This window comes from Saccoglossus kowalevskii, chromosome 1, assembly GCF_978046115.1.
Source record: "Saccoglossus kowalevskii chromosome 1, keSacKowa6.1, whole genome shotgun sequence".
NCBI classification, from domain to species: Eukaryota; Metazoa; Hemichordata; class Enteropneusta; family Harrimaniidae; genus Saccoglossus; species Saccoglossus kowalevskii.
In genome coordinates, this window is record NC_140641.1 from 17,550,123 (window position 1) to 17,576,161 (window position 26,039).

The 26,039-nt window shown below is 33.8% G+C and overlaps 1 protein-coding gene and 1 long non-coding RNA gene across 2 annotated transcripts in view; one reads left to right on the plus strand and one right to left on the minus strand.

Moving 5' to 3' along the window:
- LOC100370988 (DNA damage-binding protein 1-like) overlaps positions 1–13,033 on the plus strand; it is a 30,750-nt gene extending 17,717 nt beyond the window's left edge. The window contains exons 10-25 of the mRNA XM_085499734.1: positions 192–294; positions 2,929–3,004; positions 3,963–4,071; positions 4,551–4,729; positions 5,005–5,168; positions 5,542–5,649; positions 6,268–6,475; positions 6,994–7,331; positions 7,707–7,871; positions 8,264–8,358; positions 8,864–9,034; positions 9,633–9,742; positions 10,208–10,377; positions 10,914–11,016; positions 11,851–11,974; positions 12,592–13,033. Of these exons, the coding sequence (XP_085355860.1) occupies positions 192–294; positions 2,929–3,004; positions 3,963–4,071; positions 4,551–4,729; positions 5,005–5,168; positions 5,542–5,649; positions 6,268–6,475; positions 6,994–7,331; positions 7,707–7,871; positions 8,264–8,358; positions 8,864–9,034; positions 9,633–9,742; positions 10,208–10,377; positions 10,914–11,016; positions 11,851–11,974; positions 12,592–12,672 (2,304 nt within the window). The 3' untranslated portion in view covers positions 12,673–13,033. The remainder of the gene's footprint in view (positions 1–191; positions 295–2,928; positions 3,005–3,962; positions 4,072–4,550; positions 4,730–5,004; positions 5,169–5,541; positions 5,650–6,267; positions 6,476–6,993; positions 7,332–7,706; positions 7,872–8,263; positions 8,359–8,863; positions 9,035–9,632; positions 9,743–10,207; positions 10,378–10,913; positions 11,017–11,850; positions 11,975–12,591) is intronic.
- Positions 13,034–24,207: 11,174 nt separating this feature from the next.
- LOC102802949 (uncharacterized) lies at positions 24,208–24,610 on the minus strand. Its single transcript, XR_014930237.1, has 2 exons — positions 24,469–24,610; positions 24,208–24,314 (listed from the first exon to the last, which is right to left on the minus strand). It is a non-coding gene; the product is annotated as an uncharacterized LOC102802949 (long non-coding RNA).
- Between the last annotated feature and the right edge of the window lie 1,429 nt (positions 24,611–26,039).

The window sequence follows — 26,039 nt, forward strand, 5'->3', positions numbered from 1 at the left end:
ACTATAAATTACAAATTTATTCTTGAGTTTAAATAAAAAGCATGGTCTTTTAAAGCTTTATTGACCTCTGTTATAAATGTGACAACAATTACTAGATTACATTACTACAATTGTATGTATGACACAACATTGAAATACCATTAAACCATACTGACTTGAATTGACATACTATCTGATGTTTTCTTGCTTAGCTTGTCACTTGTTCTGGTGCCTATAAAGAAGGTTCACTACGGATAATTCGTAATGGTATTGGTATTCATGAACATGCTAGTATTGATCTGCCAGGAATTAAAGGTAATGATCGTTGAATTTAACAAGGGGCCCACTGTGGGGATGTATTCAATTACTGTCTTGTAACTGATTTTATAATTCACATTTTAATTGCATAATTAATGAGAGAGAAATTCTGTCTGATTTGATTACAGTTCTTGGTTTTCTGAAAAGATGTACATCAATAATAGATAGTTAATGTTAATTCTTGTTTTGATTTTTTCTGCTAATATATTGTAGCTGAATTTTGCACATTTTTATGTCTTTTTTTTTTTTATGAGTTCTTCATTTTTGGCCATTTTTATATTGGTCAAAATCAGAATTTTTTTTAAAAAAAATATGAAAAAAACTGAGAGTGCATTTTGTGATAAGAGAAACTGTGGCCGGTAAATGTCAGTTATGAATGTAGGGGTTGAAATACTCTGGTGCACACTGCACTATGCACATAGATTATTAGCTAGTGCAAGTAAACTCAAAATATAATGTGCACGCTGTGCATGTAGCAATGAACATTTTCTCATTATATTCACTAAGCCTAAATTAAGTTCAACCAACATTAAGACAACTTGAAAAAAAAATAATTCTTTCGTGATCGCATGATTCGATAACCCGTAAATTTTATTAAAACTTTAAAATTGGTTCATTTCACAACAAGTTAGTGCAGATAAATTTCAAATTCAACATGCACACTGTGCATGCAGGGAAAATAATTCTATTTCAATCCCTGGGCATGTCTGCGTGTGTCTTTTTCACAAATTGGCAGTCATAATACCTTGGTTTCCTGTATTACAGTATATGGCATGTTTTTGGATTAGTATCATTGTCAGTATTGTTTTTTTTTTTTAAATTGAAAAACAATGTTGTTGTGAAGTGGCTCTTTTTTTATGATCATTCCAATGTTGGGCATCTTTTGTATAAATGCATTGGGAAAAAAAAATTGTAAACAAATCTCTATTACAAATGTATATCCTGGGCTCTCTCTGGAATTTGCTAGGTAATAGTAAATTTACTAATCAAGAAAAAAAAGTATTAGTAAACTTTGTCTGGAAACTGCGGAGCATTTTCCCGCGACCGAGCACAACAGGGAAGAGAGAAGGAGAGGGAGGTGTCGCATCTGTCGTCCGCCGAAAACAAGAACAGCATGCTGAAAATGGTGCTTGCTGGTGCAACTTGAGCTCTAATTTTGTGTGTAATTTCATGACATCAAATTAGGCAGTCTGCTCCACAAAATGTACCATTTATGATGGTACAACAAAACATCACAACAAAATATAATATGTAGACACCAGAACCTTTATTTGAATAACTCAGTATTAATTAAACATATTCATGATAAGCTCACATTGTTAACAGTGGGGAAAATAGTTATCATTCAAAAGTTCACTGCCTAGAACACAAGTCTGTGAATAAATTTTCACGGGAAATTTCTCAGAAAAAAACTATGCCAATCAATATTATGAAGTAATCTCCCGTGCTCATCATGCAAACCCGCATGTTGACGTTTATGACGACACAAAATGACTATTTATTTTCATCGAAATTTCTGAATTAAAGTGAAAAAGTAACTAAAGTAACTTTCGGTCTTGTAACTCGATCTCAATGCTAAGAATGCCCGGTAAGAATGTTACACAAATTATAGTATTTTTCGATCGATTCGCTAACATTGTCTCACCTTCCATTAGCTGTGGAATAATAGCCCTATGTTGCCGACCGCATTATTTACGTGACAGACACTGGCCGGCCCATGTTCGACATACAACAACAAAAATAAAAACAAGACGTCCGAATGAAATTGGTAGGGCAAAATTAGATTGTATGTCGCACCAAAGCGCTACGGAACCGCAGCTAACCTTCCATTATTTCTGAAATCGTGCTGCAGTACGATCAACTTTCCGTTTCTTGATGCTGTCAGGGTTAGGACACCCATATGTTTCTGGTTCTGAACACGATTTAGCGATTTCTCCATCTCGTCGTGAAAAATACTCGTCGAGCAGTTGTCTGCTCCTTTTTGACGTAGTCTCCATTTTCAATAAATAAACAAATCACGTGTTTGATAAGGGCGACATGAAACCGTTCCATACTGAGAGTAATGTCGCGGGGTATCTTGAAACACATGTCGACTAAACTACGCATGTGCGTTGACACCAAAATAACTTTAGAGTGGAAAAATACATTCAATGGCAGTTCCGTGTTGATCGCGATCACCATGTAACAATTGTTGCAATCTTAGAAGTAACGGGACATTGTTTAACTTTAAAATGACAATCACTCAAACCGTAACACGCGTGATGATCACAGTCGAGTCTTGACAATTAAATGAGGGCGATTTGCGAGGGTATTTTGTACAAAATGTGTTCGTAAATCCTACTAATAGATATTTATTTTGTTCGTAAATCTCGTCCAAATTTCGTAATTTACGACATTTGCGAGCGACAGCGAGAGCACAGATATCTAGTGGTGATATCAAAAGTCTTCCTGAATAATTTTAATACTGAGTTCACATGGATTTTATTATAAATTGGATTTTGCTCAGCAGAGAAAATACAATAAGTAAAACCCAGTGAATAATTAATGCATTTTAATTTCATGTTTAATCATGTTTATTGTTCCGTAATTAAACATGGACATTAATGAATCTAAAATGTTGTACGTTTCTAGGAATCTGGCCATTACGTGTAGATGTCAATACTGATTATGACGACACATTGGTGCTATCATTTGTAGGCCAGACACGGTAAGTAACATGGAATTATTTCCAGTACCATAAAAGTTGTATTAATGGCCACACACCCTTTTTTTTGAACAATTGAGACCCAAACATTCACCATTTCTCATGTGTAGATGTTATAATAGGAGTGTATTCGCTCTGTTGTATTGTACAATTTTAACATCAGCCGTTGATTCTAATACAGATTTTCTAGTGTACTCCTACAGACCAAAATCTAATATTTATTCCCTGGCACACAGTGCTTGCAATGATAATCAGTAATCGGTATATTAAAGGGCGGTAGTCATCACGCCACGCATACGCGAGATATATAGGTCTCGTATAAACAAAGGTGGCGACTTTGACGGTTGCGCAGATCAACAAGTACAAACTGAGATGTTACCAAGCTTTTAATTAGATGTTTTTTTAGGTGATTAGGAGTCACAGGTGGTAATTAGTGCAAGTCGCGCCCAGGTCAAACCTCAAACTTGTGATTTCCATTAGAAGAGCACATTGGATTGTGGGAAAATCACTGCCATTTAAGTATGGAGTCATGAATAATGAAAATCAACATCTTGAAACTTGTTCGGTGTGATGGCCAAATTGGATCTGCGTATGCATGTTTCTTACTGTTTTTGTCCAAATAAAATGAAGTGTGAATTCTATGAGTGTGAATATGAGATTAACCGAGGATGTTGCATGTATGTCCGAAGACGTAGCAGAGGTCGATGTGATCGTGTAGTGTCAGAGTGCACATCGTTTGGTATAGAAAGCCAAGAGTTAAATAAAATGGAGAAAATTATTAGAACTTTCCCGCTATGAACTTTGTTTTTTAAAGTGTCCGTCGCATAATCATTCATTATTTGGAATGAGCATTTCCTAATATGGTAGGATGCAGATATCTAATGCAATATCGTACAATCACGACACGCTGTAATTTACTTCAATATAGTGACAGATGTGTAATAATATTTTTTTTGTTCAGTGTTTTAATGTTAAATGGTGAGGAAGTAGAAGAAACTGAGATGCAAGGTTTTGATAGCGATCAACAGACATTCTTTTGTGGCAATGTAAACAGTAATCAACTCATACAGGTGCGTGGAACCAGTGCTATTTGTAGATTTAAAATAACCTGTAACAAAGCATGTTTGTTCGTTCATTGAAGTGGTAATACTCAGTATCCTGACAAAATGTACCGATCTTAAAAAAAATTGGCCTATAAATGGATGTAAATGGGTTGTATAAGAGTGAGCATGGTCATTTGATTATTTGTGTTCATATTGGATAGCAATATCACTACTATGATGGAATTTGGCCAATACAAAGTTGGTTGGACTGTCAACTTTTGTCATCAATAATGCTGGTGATCTTTACAGTTAAGTGTTCTATTGAAGTAATTTTTCCATCAGGTGAGGAGGGGGGGGGGGGGGTTCTGCTTCAAAGTTTCAAGAGGAAAACGAGTATTCTGTTGCCCACGCCAAATTTAGCCACAAGATTTAGTGTGTTATCGCACACTAAATTTTGTAATCTCTCTCCCCAAATTGAAATGACCTATCTCTAATTGTTGTCACAGATTACTACGGCATCCGTGCGTCTTGTGAGTACAGAAACTAAGCGGTTAGTGTGGGAATGGAAACCACCATCAGAGAAGAATATAAGTGTAGCATCGTGTAATACCAGACAAGTTGTATGCGCTGTCGGCAGTGAATTGTTCTATTTAGAAATACATCCTGGTGAAGTCACTCAGATAAGGTATTGTCAATTTTACTAATTGATGACTTTTAGCTACTGTAAACTGTTTATAACTTAGAGACACAATTTTTAGTAAATTTTGATAGAAAACAACAAAATATTTTAGCAGTTGCTATGGGTGATATTTAGACAAGCAGTCACAAATAAAAAAACATAATTTCTTGTGATAAAAATTAAATGTTTCACATATTATGCTATATCCATGGTAACAGTACCAGACATTAACATTTCCCTACAGTGTCCTGCTTCTAATGTTTACTTTGTTTTGTTTTTAGTTCCACTACACTGGAACACGAGGTGGCATGTTTGGATATTACACCAACCACCGAGGGCAGTGATGTTGCCGAATTATGCGCTGTAGGATTATGGACTGATATCTCGGCTAGAATTTTAAAATTACAAGGGTTGGAACAAATGCATGTGGAAATGCTTGGAGGAGGTAAGATGCAACACAATGCATTGTAGGAATTTGTTACTCGGATATATAACAGTGGTTTCCCAGAGTATTTTGGGGTTCATAGTTCTACTGATTGTCAATTGTGGGATGTGTTCTAAGGTAATCACACGATATCACTTGTTTGTAGAAGTTGTTGTCATGAGAAACACAGCCATATATTTCAAAATTAACTTGCACTCAACAGTATTGTGATAGTGTTATTGTGTCATGCAATGAATCGTTAGTCAGTCTGAAATTTTGAGATCACTGTAATAAATAAATTGCATTCGCACAATTCGTGTCTCGCTTCATACTATTTGAACATGCAGGAAATTATATTGAATGATATTAAAATTGTTTGTCGATTCGCTTGCAGAAATTATTCCTCGTTCTATCCTGATGACTTCATTTGAAGGTATACATTACCTGCTCTGTGCACTGGGAGATGGGTCATTGTTTTATTTCCATCTTAACACAGAATCTGGTAAGTGAAGTGGCTTGACATTCTGCAATAGCAATAAGTGAGCTGTAAATCTACATTTACATCAGTTCTGAGAATAACAGTTAGCAGGTTGTCCAATCTAGGTTTGATGGCACTGTTCCATTGACACGTGCAGTTTAGATCGTTTCCATTATCAAACCAGACGATGGTAAATTGCTGCTTTTTCATAATGATACATGTTCATAACAATATACTTAAACAGGTTATTTTGATATTTCATGAATTGCATACAATTTAGATGACTAAGTACACTAGACTAGTCATGTTGAACACCCTTATGAAATAGTCAATCACACACTGTCAGTTCTGTGAAGTCTAGAACAAAACAAACTCCAAATGCTTCACAAACTGCAAGCCAACTTGCTAGTTGACTGTCTGAATATTTCCAAAAACTGTAATAGATTGAATACCCATAAAAGACCTTTTCACATTTTTTCCCTTATTTTAATCAAAATCTCTGGCCAATAGGAAATTATATTTATCTGGTTCAAAATTGACAATAAAAAAGCAAAATGCAACAAGCAAAATGTTGGCAGGAAAAATGATGGCACTCAACAGGGTTAATGAGTATATGTGTGTTTCTCTTCTTCTTTTCTGCAGGTTACCTAAATGATCGCAAAAAGGTCACGCTCGGAACTCAACCCACAGTATTGAAAACATTCAAATCTTTGTCTACCGTCAACGTGTTTGCTTGTTCGGATAGACCCACCGTTATTTACTCCAGTAATCACAAACTGGTGTTCTCTAATGTCAATCTTCGTGAAGTCAGCTACATGTGTCCTTTGAATTCAGAAGGCTATCCAGACAGGTCAGTTAAAAATTTATATAAAAAAAAACATTGGTTATATATGGTCATTATAAAATATGGTACTGTTAAAACAATTAAAATTTTTATCAGATTTTTAAAATTTGAAAAAAAGAAGTGTTTTTTTGATAGATTACTTTTGAAATGACCGCATGTAGCAATGGAACTTGGCTGTACTGCTTGGTAGGCTTGCAAAGCAATTACCGTAATTGCTCTAATAAAAGCACACATGAGATTTTATGCATGGTAGAAGCTTAAATTTTCACTGATTATTGTTATGTTATTCACAGATTTTCAAATGAAACACAGATCTATTGTCATTTTACATGTTCACATAAATTTAATTTAACAAATTTCAGTTAACAGCGAAAATAGCAAAATTAAAATGAAGTGAAAAACTTGCACTGATCCATGTATGCAAAGTTTTTAACACATTTTTTGTGTAAGCTCTGTCATGAGCAAACATGTGATTAATGATTTTATTTGCGGATATGAATACTGACTAAGTTTTGTATTTGCAGCCTTGCCTTAGCTAACGACACCACACTGACTATTGGTACCATCGATGAAATTCAGAAGCTCCATATCCGTACAGTACCCCTTGGTGAATCCCCAAGGCGGATAGCATACCAAGAAGCCACACAAACATTCGGTGTGATTACCGGCCGTGTTGAGTACAAGGATGGAGCAAACACGATACCAACTCGACCCAGTGCAAGTACCAGTGCGCTTGGCACATCCAGCAGCACTAACACAAGTAAAAATGTCCATGGTGGTGCTGATAAGTTCGGGGAGAGCTCTTTCGGAGATGAAGTAGAAATCTATAATTTACTCATAATTGATCAACATACATTTGAAGGTGAGATTCTGGTCAGATATAGATTTGAGCATTGTGATGCGAGTTTTTGCTTCGCTTAGATTGTTTGTAGTGGCAGATTTTTTATTTATTCATGCCTATCGTCCCTCTGGGACATAGGCCACCAACAAGATTTCTCCAACCAGGCCGGTCCTGCGCCAGATGCTCTACTTCCTTCCAGGTATAACCCGACCTCCGGACAATCAGCCTCTAGGTCCCGTCGCCAGGTATTTTCCCTTTTGCCCTGTGGGCTCCAGCTGAGTGCCGACCTTGTGATGTTTTGGGTTGGTTTTTGAAGGGTGTGTAGTGGCAGATGTATTTTAATTATCACTAGACCATATTGTGTGCTTACGTATTACGTCTTTTGTTTCTCTGCAGTTTTGCACAGTCATCAGTTTATGAACAATGAGTATGCCACCAGTCTTGTATCGTGTAAACTCAGCGATGATAACAATACATACTATATTGTCGGTACTGGATTTGTCTATCCTGAGGAATCTGAACCCAAGAGTGGTAGAATCATCGTATTTCACTGGAATGAAGGTAATTTATCACGATTTGTATTCTTTCGCTCATCGGCCATGCCTTAATATGAGCGTTATTACAAGGATGTATTGGACAGTATGCTTGAAGGCAGTACAGCTGGATGCGACTGTGTACTACAGTAATGTATAATTTTCGGTATTTCCAAGTAATAACCTTATTATACATCATCCCTCATCCAACTGCTTATTGTGTGAAGCCCAGAACTGAAGAAGATTGTGAAAGTGACAACTTTCTTGCAAGGAACTTGTTCTGTATTTGATATTTGCATTTCCTACTAAAGTAGGATGCAGATACCCTGTGTAAAATTATCACACACTAACTTGTGGATATATGCTGTCAGATGTATAATAATAATAATTACTGCATCAATGCATTAAACTTGTTCTCAGGTAAATTAAATCAAGTAGCTGAAAAAGACATAAAGGGTGCTGCCTATTCATTGCTGGAGTTCAATGGTAAACTCTTGTCCAGTATAAATAGCACTGTGAGTAGGTCTTTCTTTATGTATAAACGTAATATCGTATTTTCTTTATTTTCAATGGAAAGCATTGACATTCTTTGAACCAGATTCACTTGGCATTTGTTTATTTGCCTTTTCTTCTCGTGGGACCATATATAGTAATATTCTGTGAAATGGAATCCTAAACTCCAGGGCTTGAAATTGACTTGATCTTGTAGTTGAGAGGACATCCATTTACAAGACAAAATTTATAAAATAGCCGATGGCGTATAAGAATAGTGTACGGAAATCTGTGTTTTTCAAACTGCACTAAAAGAAACTCCTTGGCCATTGAGGCAATTGTCTTTGATGTCGCCGTGAAGTTAAACCTTCAATCCATTCTGCCATGATTTCCTTGAAGTCACACTGTTGTAACTCCGCTTGTGAGTATGGTGATTTTATTACCATTATAGATTATCATTTTCATCATACTTGTATATAAACAGGTCAGTACTTGTAATTTGTAATTATATTTATAAATTTCTAACAGGTCCGACTGTTCGAATGGACCGGTGATCGGGAACTGCGAGTTGAATGTAGTCATTTTAGTAATATCATAGCATTGTACCTCAAGATGAAAGGTGATTTCATATTAGTTGGTGATCTGATGAGATCTATGACGTTATTGAGGTACAAACCGATGGAAGGCTCGTTTGAAGAGGTAAGCAATGCTTTTTCTATTAATGGCTTCCGTGTAAGTCAATAAATTGTTACTTTAAAAAATATTTATAAATTTAGTATTGAGGTTGTCACAATATTACCACAAATTATGCATGAACACAATACCAAATTAACCCATTTGTACAGAAATTGATGTACTGGTAATTGTAAGTACTGCCTTCATCCATCCATCTACAATACATTTGACTCGGATAGCGAATGCTGTAACTCTTTGATATACAGCAAGTAAATGTCAGCGGATTCCAACTCGCTATAGAAGACGCCAAAACTACATGTGGCCCTTCATTTAAAGCATATCAATATTAATGGTATATTTATCTTTTTATCAAGATACCTGCATCTTTAGTGTACACCAAAATGTTGTAAATCATATGAAACTACGTTTTGTAAACCTTATTTATCATCTAACATCAAAAACAATAGAATTTTTTTGCACACGTTCCTATATTCATATTTTATTTCTTGACCAAAATGAATAAATGAATGAATGACATGCAGGTCATGCATACTACAAGATGTTTTGATATTTTAGAAACGACACATTTGTGATATTCATGTGTTATTTGTCTTTGTATTAGATTGCTAGGGACTACAATCCAAACTGGATGTCAGCAGTGGAAATATTGGATGACGATAATTTCCTTGGCTCCGAAAATTCATTCAATTTATTCACTTGCCAGAAAGATAGGTAAGAGGAATGGAGAAAAACTGTTCAACCAAGCACAGAAAAGCATGATCATTTCTTGTACATATACTGACTGTGTAAAAACACTTGTTCATGTACACATACCTAGGATGCTACACGGTCAGTTACATAATGACTGTATGGATACTGTGTGCGTGCACACTCTATTGTTTGTTGTGTCTGCGTCATTTGTGGTTGATGTCTTGCACAGTAATTTCTGTAAAGCACATAAAATAAATAAGACTTGGTAGTATAAAACAAAAACAGTTTTGATAAGTATTATGCTTGTCTCCAGACTTGCATCGTACATGCAACTGACACTGTTCTCTGTTGTAAGGAGACACAATTCATTATTTCATGGTAGATCACCCTACTTTCTTCTCCAGAGATATTTTGATTTATTTATATTGACCGTAATTCTGTAAAACGATCAGCCTCGTTTCTCTATTGAATTATTAATATTTATAGTGCTGCAACAACTGATGAAGAAAGACAGCATCTTCAAGAAGTAGGGTTGTTCCACGTCGGTGAGTTTATCAATGTGTTCCGACATGGCTCATTAGTAATGCAACATCCTGGTGAAAGTTCCACTCCAACGCAAGGATCTGTACTTTACGGTACAGTCAATGGATCTATTGGTAAGTATCATAGTTTGATATGGATATATAATGCTTGTTGACACAAAAACTTGACTGCATGATCCCATTCACTACGTTCAATTACCCACCATAGACTCATCAGTCCAAAATTACTATATTGAACTATAGGCATTAATCTGCTATTCAGCCAATGACGGACAGAGAAATCTAGGTCGGGGGAAGCCCCATGACCTCAAGATTTTCCTTCATGTCAGGACCAACATAATGTTGTTAATAAAATACATGCTAAAATGCAGTATATGGAATTTAAATATAAAATCCAAATGAGGATGGCTAATATACTTATTGTTTTATGGTTTCAAAGGTGTACATCAGGAGGCCTAATCCACTTGTAATTTTTATAGAGCTAGTCATCAGTGAATCTTGTGTTAGAATTATGTGAGGGAATGCACATTGATAGCAAGTTCATACAGTATGTAGGAAATCCTACCTAAATTCAACTAGGCATGTTGAATTAATTTCAGTGACTTGCCTGTAATGTTGATTTAGTGTGTTTATTTTCGTCTTATTTGCAGGTCTGGTTACTCAGTTTTCTGAGGAATTGTTCAGTTTTCTGCTCGAAGTACAAAATAAACTTACCAAAGTCATAAAGAGTGTGGGAAAGATAGACCATGCATTATATCCTTTTAAGTAATTATTGTGAATTGTTGTGTGTGCTAAGTTTATCACATCTACATCAGTATTCTGCTGTGGCTCTTATTTCTAAAGCTTTAATCATATGTGTAATAACAAAACTTAACGTCTGATAATTTGTCAAAGTGGTTCAAATTCAGCCTGGTGTTTCACACCTTTTTGTGTCAGAATGTCTTTATTAATGTATGTCAATGATGTTGCACTGTTGTGGCTGCTATTCTCGGGAGCGAATATTTGGGTTTTCACCCCCTGCAACCAAACTCTCAAAGTACTGTTGTTCAAGCTACTTTTTAAGACTCTCCTAAACAGTGTAACAAGATTACCACTACATGTGCAACATATATAAATTTGGTTGTTCGGGATTCTCTCATAGTTTTGAATTTGTGTTGTTTTCTCGACTTCAGCTGTTTTCACTGACTCTTTGACCGGCTTTCCGCAGCAGTTTTGCTCACATCCCATGGAAATACATGTACAGTGGTGCACATCTTAGCACAACATTGTATGACGTACAATTACCTCATTTGTGTACGGAGGTTTGTATGGTGCCTTTCATTTTGATTACGAGTCGATGACATGGTTATTAATGCACATGTATGTCATCTTTAGATTTAGTACAAAGTTCGTAATACCTGTTAGCAGTGGCTCATTAGACTCTGAGCTAAACTTATCACAATTGACACTGACAATCTGTCCATACATGTTATTTAACATGTCAAAAGTCAGTCCCTGGATTTTGGTACACTTATGACCACCAAATACATTGATGGATATTTATTTACATTGAAATGTATGAAATTATTTTCCTTAACTTTGTTTCACTTGGAGATCGTTTCATACAGAGAGAAAGACTGAACCTACAACTGGCTTTATAGATGGAGACCTTATCGAGAGTTTTCTAGATCTTAACAGAGATAAAATGGGTGAAGTCATACAAGGATTGCAGGTAAAGTTGCAGTTTGTGTAGATTAGATTGTACCTATTGGATGTTTGTTGACTCTGTTTAACCCTTTGAGCACCACCATTTTTCTATCCAGATTTTGTTCAAAATATTTGCCTGTTTTTATGTATGCCTTTTCGACTTCTCGAAACTACAAGCCCAATTGCTCTCAGATTTGTTCATTTCATGATATCTTCAATTTTCTAATTAAAATGTGCATTGCTAACAGCGGAGCTATCTCAGCCGAGATTAATAATTTTGGACCATCTGTTGTACTTGTACATATAGGCACTACAGGTGAACCTCTCTCAGATTTGTTCATTTCATGATGATATCTTCAATTTTCTAATTAAAATGTGCATTGCTAACAGCGGTGCTATCTCAGTCGAGAGGCAGCTTGTTTAATAATTTTGGATCAACTGCACATAATTTACCATTGATGGTTGTGATCCAATTTTTGGTAAAATTGTTGTAAATGGTGACAAATATTGACTTTGATGCTCGAAGGGTTAAACACCTCTAATTGATATGGTTGCTGAACACAAAATGTAACTCTGTTCTACAATCAAACTTTAGATTAAATTGTTCTGCTCTGTAATTTTCAAATTTTATCTATCATGCAGATTGATGATGGTGGAATGAAAAGAGATGCTACTGTAGATGACTTAGTTAAAATGGTTGAAGAACTGACTCGTATTCACTAATGATCAAACCATACAGTACAAATTTGGAAATTGGAGAACATAGACTTTAAGTTTCACCCTGTTGATTATATTCCCATCAACAGAGATTTGGGCATTGTTGTCGCTTTGTTCTCATCTTTCTGTGCCTAAAGCAGCTGATCCATAAACCATGTGACAGCATCTGAAATACTTTTCTGAGAAGCATATTTTTTGGTAGTGTGTGTCATTGATACCAAGCACTCATGATTACACTGTACATATAAAAACAATTTGCACTACTTTTCTTTAAAAATGTGAATAGTTGGTTTTATCGTCTCAATGTAATTTCTTTTCAATATTTTTGTCTTTTAATAAAAATGCTTGGTGTGTGCTTTAATCAGTACTTGCATGGGTCCCAAATGTTTAATTTCTGAGTCTAAAATGCTAATTGTTATTATTTGGAGATATGGTGGGAAGTAGTATATACTGTTAGTGATTTAGAGGTCTTCCCGATACCTCTATACATATAATGCATCGTCAGGTGTAAATTTGTATGATTACTGCAGTTGTTTTTGGAAGTAAAGCAGTCTCAATAGACAAGTTTTGAGTTCCTCAGTTACCATAGGCTTGATTTCGACACTTAAACGTTCAATAGCTCACCAGGAACTTGTGAACAAATTAGAAATCAACCCCACATTATCGCACAAAAACAGACTGATGATGCTATAACTCGAAACTTGTCTATTATCTTGAGACATTACCTTACACTGGTAAATGAGTTTAGGTACATTTGTATGGTGTATGAGCTATAATTGTAGCGACCACTGTAACGTAACAGGTCTCTGGGGGAAGGGTGCTTAGATTCTCGGGTAAGTAGCACACCATCAGTAATTTGAACCATCTCAGTCAAAACATGTATTGATTTTATCAGCACCAGTATCAAGTTGATATATAATCCTCTACAACAAACTGTTTCTAAGAATAAAAATGTCCATATTCATGAACAGCCTTTTGTGAGTGAAAGGGGTGAAGTGAGTGATGCAATGGTTTTTAATACTTTGTATTGGGTGGTTGGGTACACGAAAGAATAACTGAAAATAATACAAGGTTTGGTTTTGATTATTTTAAATCACCAAAAAATGGAGTTATTTTGTATTCGTACTCGTACTAAAAATAGCATTGGCTCAAAATTTTTTTGTCATACCAGTTAAAACAATTGATTGGCATGAATGCTTAAAGATGTTACTTATTTTAGTAATACTACTTTTTGGCTTGCTTCTATTGTTTAACAGTTGATACCAGACGGTTTTCGTTCAGCATTTGCAAGTAAAGTACTTCTTTGTTATCAACAATACGTAACCAGTTTAATCATTCAGAGAAAACTTTGTTTCTGAAGTCTTATTGATCACTAATTAAAGAAAGATATTAATTTGATTAGGCCCCTTTTAAATAGATGCATCTTGTGAACAAATATTACGATGATATTCATATACCTGATATTACATGGAATGCAACACTGCTCTATGGCAACGGAGGTGGGTCACAATATGGCATTTTTTAAAAGCATGTTTACAATTCCCTTTTATTTTGTAATCCTTTTTAAAACTAATTTTGTTTTAAAAATCCATTTTCGTTACCCTTTGAACTATATCTATTTTCCCACATCAAAATTTACTGAAAAATCAGTTTCCCCACCTGTCGCATTAAATTAAACAATTATTTTTAATGAGATTCTCATTTCAACTTGACTCTTGATAGTTTTTTTTATTTTCACAAGTGACATTTCCATGGTAAGTCTTCTTTATGCAAGTCATTCTTCAGACTAACTTATTTAGCCCCGATTCCATTGGGTCCATAAAAGGGTTTTTGGCTTCATTGGTCTGCTTGCACTGTGGTGTCGAATGCATTTGTGGTTCGGCTTGTACACCGACGACACCCTATCTGGTACCAAAACATAGCAAAACTACTGCTATAACTAATTCTAATCAACCTTGGAGCTCTCATTTTATCAGCTGTAAATTTGATAATCAGATTAGAATAAGTTTTAAAAATGAAAACAGATTTTGGAAATGAGAACGAATTTTAACAATTGGTTTTTGAAATAAAAACATCTCAGAATCGAAAGTGGGTTTTAAAAATCAATTTCAGAACTGAAAATGGTTATTAAAAAGAATTATAAAATAAAAATGAATTGTAAAAAATGGTTTTATAAAATGCCATGTTGTGAGCCACAGCTGCTGTACTGCTAATTTTTTCCAATTTACATGAATATCACCTAGGATTTCTTTCAAGAACAGGTATTATTTCTATAGGTCATTATCCTATACAATAGGAGATGTATAACGCACATGTGCACTTGGACAACCAATGTTGGGTGTTTCATTAAAGTACGGCAACTGTATAAGTGCAGTAATTTATATAAGATTTATATCAGTGTTTTTGACTCCTGTGTGCGAAGCACAAATGGGAGTCTTTGCAGTTACCCTGTATGTATGCATGTCACTTTTTTGTTCCACCGTTATCTCAAGAACCACTAATCAAATTTTGGTGAAACTTGGTACATAGATGCTCCGGGATAATGTGCAGAGTTGATTAGGTTTTAGTGAAAATCCATGAATATTAATTACCTAATTTGCATGATAATTAGCTGATTTTTAGCTGTTCCACTGATATCTGAAGAACCATTCATTGGATTTTGATGAAACTTGGCACATGGATGCTCTGAACTAATGCGCAGATTTGATTAGTTTTGGGTAAAAATCTGTTTATATTAATTACCTAATTTGCATAATGATTAATCAATTTTCAGCTTTTCCACTGATATCTCAAGTACTAATCATAACATTTCAATAAAACTTGGTACATAGATGTCATATGACACTGCACAGACCTCATAGTTTTTAGGGTAATATCAGTACATATTAATTACCTAATTTGCATAATTAATTTTCAGCTTTTGATATTTCAAGTAGTAATGATCACGTTTCAATGCAACTTGGTACATAGTTACTTGAGGACTGTGCAGAGACCTGATTAGTTTTTCAGTAAATATTTGTGCATATTAATTAACTTATTGGCCTAATTAGTTAATTTTCAGCTTTTCGCCTGATAACTCGAGTACTAATCATCACATTTCAATGAGACTTGCGACATAGATCTTCTAGGACTATGCAGAGACCTGATTAATTACCTAATTTGCATAATTAGTTAATTTTTTGCTGCTCTATGGCTGTTGCACTGATGTCTAAAAAACCACTCATTGGATTTCAATGAAACTTTTAAAGAGTATCCATCACATTTCAATGAACCTAGGACTATACACCATATTAGTTTTTGGTAAATATTTATGCTTCTTAATCACCTAATTAACATAATTAATTAATACTGATATCTCAAGTATTGATCATCACATTTGAATAAAACTTGGTACATAAATGCTCAAGGACAATAGACAGCCTGATTAATTTTTGGTTAAATCTGTTCATATTAATTCTCTAATTAGCATAATTGATATTTTTTTGGTTTTAATCACATTTCAATGAAACTTGGTACATTGTGCAGACCTTATTAGTTTTACACTTAAATCTGTTCACATTAGTTACCTTATTTGCATAATTAGTTTTCTGCATTTTCATCTATATCTCAAGTTTAAGTAATTTTGAATTAATTTTTAATGACTAATGTATCTCCAATACTCTCAGCACACAGGAGTTCTTTCTAAGCTTATTTATTTCAATTTGATTAGAATTTTGAGTTTATCTGTGCTGCTTGTTCTAAGTTATCATTACAGCTCAGTGGTATGTATAACTGGCAGAGGTCTTCAATGTTTCACAGCTCCCCACTGCTAGTTGAGATGGAGATGCAGAAAACCTCCAAGTATAACTTATATCAGTCAAGGTCCTGCATGCATCTTACTTTCCAAATCTCCAAGGGGTACTCTGACTTGCAATAATATGTGGTCAATAAGATCCCATTTGGATAATAATATATTTGCTGTATGGTACACATATTTTGGTGTCTGAAATTATTTCTGAGATACTACATAATGGGTCAATATTTTGAACTTTGCACCCTCCAAAAAAAAAAAAAAAATATTGATAACAGCCATTTTATTAGTAAACATTACAAATTTTTCATTTAATATTATAAATGTGCTTTTGCAGAATTAAATAATTGATGTATTGTGAAAGTATTTTAATGAGTTTATGAATATTAATAAATAAAATGACAACTATGAATGAAATTTAAATCCAAATATTGAAAATCTTGATGCAGGGCTTGATGGATGTGTAGGTAGTTCCAGAAGCTTTTGCTGCATATCATTTCTCGCACATTCTAACGTGGATTGTTCACTGTATATGCATCACCTGAATTTACATAGTTTGGGATTTCATTTGAAGTATGATCTACAATTCATTGGGAAAATCTTCAAATGTATAGACATCCTGAGCAGTAGGTGGTGGGGGAGGGCAGTACCTTTTCTGCTGACTGGGCACTTGAGCTACCGGGCGGCATTTTGGTTGACAAGTTACCGGCGGGTATTGTGACCTGATTGATCCTCTGCCCTGTCCCCTTCCTCTTGTAGAATGGTACGTATTCTGTGTTTTGGAATTCTGTATAATGAAAATGTAATTGCAGGATGATTGTCTCGTGTTTGATACTTAGTTGAAAACGCATTTTTGAATGTCTCTGAACTTGCTCTATTGAAGAGCATATATATTTATCATTTTAATTGTACTCAATATGACATTTTTATTAAAGACGCCTTTGTCATTTATAAAATAATTGACTAATAATATGGTTGCCTTGACTACTAGTTTGGAATATTTACATGTATTTTTTGATGTAGTTTCGAATTGGCTACAGATTTTGATAACAATTTTGGAATAAAATTATGCAGATTTCAGTTGCATTGAGTTTTGTTCGATATGGGACTCATAGCGACGTATACAATGTGTAAAAAGCATTGTTTACATGAAATTTGAACATGTGCTGCGCAATGACCACCACCCTTTAAATATATAAAAGACAATTGTTTTGAGAATGGCATTAAAAGGGCATGAAAAGCACTTCTGAGAAACAATAAAATGCCAGTATGATCCTCACCAGGGAGTGATTTGAAAAGTTTTTCCTTTTCTGCTGTCTAGGAGTTGAATTCTTCAGTAATGAACTGCTGAGACTTCTATACAAGAAAGATTTCACAAGTAATGGATTGAAAGATTCTTCTACTTCCAACTGTAAATACAAATATAGAATAGTATATTAATTTTATAAAACTATTATTATAATAGTAAACAAGCCATTGATGTATTAATATTGTTCAATACCACATCATCCAAGTGAGAAGGCAATCGACGACTGCCTTACAACTGCATGATAATTCCGCTTTCTGATATCTAGTTTTCTAGGTTCTGTGTGCAAGGGATGCTTCCATGCAAAAAACGGTTGGCTGAATGTTACCCAAACTGTTTGTAGAAATCTGAAAAACACCTTTCACAGCTTGTGTATGTGTTTAGATTCATGTCAGATTCAAGATAGTAAATACGGGTAAATTAATGGCATTTATTTTATTATCACTTGTACGTCAGCTGACTGTGCAAGATCCCTAATTGTATAAAAAATTTACTTGAAATATTTGGAGTCTTATTTTTGACTCCCATGTGCGAAGCACATAATGGGAGTCTTTGCAGTTAGTGTGTGTGTGTGTGTGTATATGTATATGTATGTGTGTCCGACTGTTCCACTGCTATCTCAAGAACCATACATCGGTTTTTGATGAAACTTGGTGCATATATGCTCTGGGCCAATGCGCAAATTTGATTAGGTTTTGGTAAAAATCCATGCTCGTTAATTACCTAATTTGCATGATAATTAGCTAATTTTTAGCTGTTCTATGACTGTTCCACTGATATCTAAAGAACCACTCATTGGATTTTGATGAAACATGGTACATAGATGCTCTGAACATATGCGCAGATTTGATTAGTTTTTGGTAAAAATCTGTGCATATTAATTACCTAATTTGCATGATAATTAGCTGATTTTTAGCTGTTCCATGATTGTTCCACTGATTGGATTTTGATGAAACTTTGTACATACATGCTCTGAACTAATGCTAGGTTTTGATTAGTTTTTGGTAATAATCCGTGGATACTAATTACCTAATTTGCATAATGATTAGTCAATTTTTGGTTTTTCCACTGATATCACATTTCAATGAAACTTGGTACATAGATGTCATATGACACTGCACAGACCTGATAGTTTTTATGGTAATATCAGTTCATATTAATTACCTAATTTGCATAATTAATTAATTTTCAGCATTTGATATAAGTAGTGAGCATTACGTTTCAATGAAACTTGGTACTTTACATACTCAAGGACTATGCAGAGATTGATTGTTTCCGATAAATATTTGTGCATATTAATCACCTAATTTGCATAATTAGTTAATTTTCAGCTTTTCCACGGGTATCTCAAGTAGTAATCATCGCATTTCAATGAAACTTGGTACATAGATCCTTTAGGACTATGCAGAGAGACCTGATTAGTTTTAGGGTAAATAATTGTGCATATTAATTACCTAATTTGCATAATTAATTTTCAGCTTTTCTACTGATATCTAAAGTACTAATCATCACATTTAAATGAATCTATAATTATGCAGACCCAATTAGTTTCCGGTAAATATTTGTGCATATTAATTACCTAATTTGCATAATTAACCAATTTTAAGCTTTCACACTGATATCTAAAGTACTAATTTCCATTTTAATGAAACTTAGTACAAAGATGCTCTAGGACAATGTACAAACCTAATTAGTTTGGGGTAAAAATCTGTTCATAATAATTCATAATTTGTTGGTTCTAATCACATTTCAATTAAACTTGGAAACAGATTTTCTGTTACATTGCGCAGACCTCATTAGTTTTACACTCAAATATGTTCATATTAATTTTCTGATTTGCATAATTAGTTTTCAGCTAAGTAATTTCGAATTATATTTAATGTGTCTCCAATACTCTCAGCACATGGGAGTTCTTTCTAAGCTTTCTTTGATTTAAGGATGGCATCACTTGCAGGGATCAAGTGATATTCTGACAATTTCAGTTATGTACAGTTTACTTTTTGCTTTTGTCCAATTACATTGAATACTTTCAATACTGTATATATCATATAGCTGTTCATTAGACACGCATCCTGAAGCACACATAAACTGAAATTTGCATTTATGATTAAAATGGGATTCTTACTACAAGGTTGTGCAAGTGCAACAATTTCTACCTCACTTCTTCCAATAGATTCCCAGGAATTCTTATTTTGTGTCAACGTACCAGTGTATTAAAACCAAATGCTGTGTGTCAACTATCAATCATCTCTGCACCATAAAATCCTATCTAAATCACTCAATTGAATTTCTTGCATAAATAACTTCTTTGAATGATCATCACCAAATACATGTACTCTTTTTCTCAGTCTATTTGTTTCAGACAAGTTTAACTGTACCTGGCCAAGGGAATCTGATAACATCTCCATGGTATCACTCACAGGTCTTTCTGTGGGTATTTGAAAATCGCATGGTAGCATTAACTCGTTTACGGCAATTGATTTAATCAACAATGTTGTACTTTGTGAAGGCATCAATAAGAAATAACCACATGGTTTAGGTGGCTCAGCTTGATAATTGAATGGATTATGTTTGTTGATACTTGTATCTTCAATATCTAGTACCGCTAACAGGAAAAATTCCTGAAAAAAAAAAAAAAAGTATTTTAGAGTAAATATTACACTGATTTCCCAGAGTGAAAACAGTGCCAAGAAAAACAATGCAAGCACTCATTATATAATTGTCCCTTTAATTCTGAACATTGAATTACATGGCATGAATGTTTTTATATGAAAATTTATGAAATATTTATAAAACATTTATTCTGAGAAACCCTTACAGCTCATTCAAATCCACAGAATATGCTTTTATTGGCTACAGAATCCATTCGGTAATTCCAATGTGTGATGTGTTGTGATTGGTCAAGTTATGAAACATTTATAAATATTTTGTACAAAAACACATTACTATTACCATTATATCCATTGTGCAATTACCAACAACACATATAAGTTGACAACATTCAAGCCACTACTGATGTCCTACTCCTAGTGGTTGATTAAAGATTATATCTTCCAAGCTTATGTTGAGAATGTGCAATTTTGCATAACTTTTACAGAGATTATTGTATGTACAGTTTTACTTTGCCACTTCTAGAACTGCATGTCAACAGTTGGTTGAGGATGTAGCAGAGGTTTTCAGAAAGTAAAAGTCACACTAATTATTTTCATAAAGGATTGTTTTAAACCATATCAATTTTATATATTTATTAAAGCTCATAATTCACACTACCGGTAAGTAAAAATCGATGTTACATTAGATACAACATTAATGTGGTCTGCTAAAGTAAATAAATCCTTTATTTGAAGATTCAAATGAGAACCACAAGAATACCACAATTTTTCTTATTGTAAAATACATAAAAAACATAATAGTCACAGCGATTTTAGATAACTTTCTTTTAATTTATATTTTATATTTCACCAGAAATTTTTTTATGACTATTATGTTTGTATATATAACATCCACAATTTCTGGAAAAAGTGAAAAGATCTGATGAGTGCCTGCTGAGTAGTACTCATTTGATTGATCATTTAAATGTCAAAATTAAAACAAATTTATACACAAATTTGCATATCGACAGATGAATAGTGGAGTTGCTGCATTGATTATTTAAATGTTTTGAAATTTTCTGCGACCAATGTTTAGACATCGAGTAAATTGTAGATGTAAGCATCTAAAACTATTTCATACTTGATTGGGTGATTTATTAATTATATATTAATATATGGGAATGTGTAAATTTAGTCATCACAACAATGCAGGTTGCTAATTTTGACCACTGTTTTAAGCATGTTCCATTTTTGATAGAGCTCTGAAATTCTCATAGAATAATCAGATATACTAATAGATTCTATAAAATATAAAAAGTTCATTTTGATTAACATGTACCAAAAAAACTATACTACATACTACAATGTACATCCTTGAGTTCCAGATAATATAGCAACACTTGCCTTTTCTTGCAGGAGCTGACAGAATGCCTGAAAATTTTGTTGATTAGCATCTAGTTCTTCCCAGTCTAATTTCCAGCAAGCAGTAGGTCTAACCATCAATGGCACACCATATAACTATGAACAAATAGAAACCATAATGTATAGCAGGACAAAGTTTTTGGTTCTATGCAAAGATAGAAGAAATCATGTTGATCCCTGCTAATGTTATTAATTTTTATATGGATTGAAATTACCATTTTATTTGAAAGCCTGTGTGCAGTAAATTTTGAAAACTGATAGCCCATAGTAACTTTTGAGGATCAACATTCGTAATATGGTGGTTAAAGTTAGCGACAGATGTGAATACAAGTGACCAGCTTTCAATCTTTATCTAATGAATGATAACCAGTTTGTTATTTCAGAGATTTTTTTTTTTTTTAGGATAAATCAATTTTGTTTTGTAAATTTATAGTAGGACAGACGAGGCACTCATTTTCAATGATGGTAGCCCTAGGACAAGAACTGATAGTCTGTTTGACTTGGGCAAATTTTAGTTTTGAGTACATGCATCCATAAATGAGAAGCTTACTTTAAATATGTATAAATAACTACAAAGCTATGAATTTCTGATATGCACTTACCACTGATTCACATACACTGTCTGCTTTTATTAGTTTGCTGGCTTTCAATCGGTTAATAGTCACCAAAGGAGAGTTTCCTTTGTTAACTGTTGATGCTAGTATTGGTTTAGCATTAACTGCATCTGTTTGTAAACACTGCAAGAAATATATACTAGTGATATATACTGAAGATAATTAGAATTATATTTATATGTGTTTGAAGTAGGAAAACATCAAATTAGCTAATAATATGGAGATGATCAAAATACTTAATTTTGTGAAATAAATTTCTTCAGTCAGAATACTTGAAACTGAGGTTAAGATTTCTTTTAACAAGAATTAAAATTGTGAGTCACAGTGACGTTTCTCTCATGAGTGCCTTAAAAGGTGATAATTTCTTGTGATAATAATAATTTATTGAATGTGAAAATTAGGTATTGTTGCTAGAAAGACCTGGTACTCACATACTGAGCCTGGAAAGGAAGCTGGGAAGGATTGAGAAGCCGTTCATGCAAGTCACATTTCAAAATTATATTCTGTTTTTGCTGACCAGCATCTACAAAGAAGATGAAATATGGTAGTCTCAGAAATGCTCGTACAAGTACACTTGTATAAATTATAGACATATATTATAAAAATATGGGCGAATAGATTAATAAGGTGAAAATGAATGTATTCCTTTCACACTGATACTATACCTACCAGTGGTTGTATTCTTGGCTGGAGGTAGTAATATATGGAGATGTTCTCTGTCAGTACCACAGTCATGAAGCCAACTTTTGAAGAAGTTCTGCAGACTTAACTCATCTACAAATGAATATTTACAGCTGTACATTTTGTATGTCATTAAAAAAGGTCACACAATTTTTTGAAGGGAACATAATTTTATTTCTTTCAACAAGTGTTCACTTAAGAAGTGTAGTTTTAACTCTTCATGCCTCAGTATGCAGAGGGCAGCTCAGAGTGCGCATTCAAGTACTCGAAGATGTCCTAAGAATGTGCGTGTCTTATTTCTGATTATAACTACGGTCTCACAGTTTAGTATTAAAATTTGTGTGCCCATCATGATCAATTGTAGTTCTTTTCATCTACTTCAACAAAAATTAATATTAATAATTAAAAATTATTAATAGAATTGAAAAACATTGAAGATCTTTTGTTCAAAGATTCCTTTTACCAGATGGGGAACACTAGGTACCACTCAAGAAGGCAATAGTGTGAAATAACTAACATTCAAATTTCTCCTAATTTTGGGTCATAGTTTCATATTTTAATAATAATAATAATACTAGCACAAAACAGCCTAATGTGCTTGAAGATTCACAAAAAAATAATATCATATTCAATCATCTAACAGTTTTTTTATCACAATTTCCATTGGCGTGTCTGTCCAATAACTTTCCATCAAAGTTTTATATTTTTTTGAAGAGTTGCTAAACTACTTACCATTTTCAATGTCTAATACATCTACTATACCACAGGTTAGCAGAACTGCATTATCTGTAGAACATGTAGTATTAGTGCTGCTACTTTTACTGCCTTGACTGCAAGTACTTTCAAAATCATCTTCAGCAAAGACTAACTTATCTGGGTTAGTCACCGATACAATTTGAATTTTCTGTGTAAAATATACAAATAAATAACAAACTCAAAACAATTAAACTGAATCCAGCTGAAGATATAATAGCCCTTGCCAGTACATTGTGTATCAGGATCTATTTCTGTTGTTGCTAGCTCAGATTTACTGGTCACTCAATTCGAGCTATTTTCTATAACTTTTTTAACAAGTGAAAATATAATTGCCATATTGTCAGCTCAGGTTATCTAAACAGTTACGGACTTACCTTTACATTTTCTAGATCTATATTACTGGTCATTTTTTCTACTTGTTGACAAATAACAGTTGCTTGATGTGCGGTAATGATAGTTACTTCTAGCTGATTACTAAAACCAGTCATCTGCTAGGCAATTAATTTAATGGCATTATTAATTGAGCAAAAAAAAAAAATAACAAATACTTGAAAAACGAGAAGGGAAATAAAAAAATTTAAAAAAATTCTCACTTTCCTTACTGTTTATTTTATAATTCATTATGTTGAAACTTTGACCTACCTGTCTGAATGTATTGGCTTGTCGTTTGAACTGGCCAAGAGCTTCTTGTAATCCCTGAGTTACACAGCTACAGTTTTTAGCTGACAATGTACCATCTGACAAATAATTCTTCAACTCAATAATTGCACTGTACACTTTTGGATAATTACCTCTTACATGCTGAAGTGGGAAAAGGCACTGCAAAAAAAACACGGCAATTCTGTTGAACCATGGACAAATGAAATATGCTACTTAAGCTTATTTTATTTTGTCACAAATAAGTAAATTTACTAAAAATATCAAATGTACATGTACAACCATTTCTTTGGAATATTTTTGTGGAACACATGTAAGACATTTCCATAATCTGAGTGTCACTGTCTCTCCTGATAATTTTTTTAATTGCATGTATAAGTGTAGTAGGTTTCATACTACCTGGTACAATTATAAGCTCCCCATAGCCAACAATGTAAAAACTAGAAAAGCAAAGCTATTTTACACATAAATAGAACCAATGAGCCTAAACCTACCTAAACTTCCAAAATCAAAAACAGCATTTAAAATCAAATACATGTAGTAAAAAATATTATCACAGATGTTCCCAGAAAGTGTAGTTGTTGACCTTGGTGACTACTCCGCCATTTTAAATCCAGTTGGTTTTCACTGAAATTTCATTCACAAGTTATGCTAATTCTGTTATCATATTAATTGAAAACATTTTGAAATACAAGCATGTCATCTTTTGCAAAACTGAAAAGATTACATTTGTGAGTGAAAGTTAAAGATTTTTGGTATGAAATCTTTAACTGTGCATAACATATCAGCACTGGTTGCCATGGAAACCACATTGTTTGTTTGGGACTGCATGACACAGATTGAACGATACTTACTTCATGAACCAAAAATCCAAATTTGTTCAAGTTGTTTTATTTGACAACATTGTAGGATCAAGATATACCGGTAAATGAATATTTCCAACAACAGAAAAGTTTAGATAATTAATTTACATAATGGAAAATCTACTTTGAATACTTACCTCTGGATAACTTCCCAGAGCAAAGAGACCAAAGATTGGCGTGCGACATGGTCCACCAAGATTACAAACCAGAGAGAACAAATTCTCCAGAGACTGGTGTAAATTGTGACATATGTCTATATCAAATGGTGGAGAGAAATCCACAAGAAGAATATGTGCTGTGGAAAAGAAGAAGAGAAAGTTTTATCACGTTTTTTTTTTTTTAAATCAACACACTTTTCTGTATATAGGTTGTCATTACAGAGTATCATGACGTACAATGTCATATGTTGTAGGAATTTTATTACTACTAGTTTGCCGCTATATGACCATTTTGACTTGGATATGCATATCTACTAGACTAGCACCGTTTTTACAGCCTCTACAACTCGGCCGTACAGGCATGTAATGATTTTGAGAAGATTTTCAAAGAATTTTGATTATGTACATAAACACATAGAGGGACTGTGACATAAATAACAGCACTTCGACACAGTTTACAATGCTTTGCAAATAATAAAAAAATAAATCGACAGTTGCTGCAGCTAATGTCGCGCTTGATCGACTTTTGCACGCA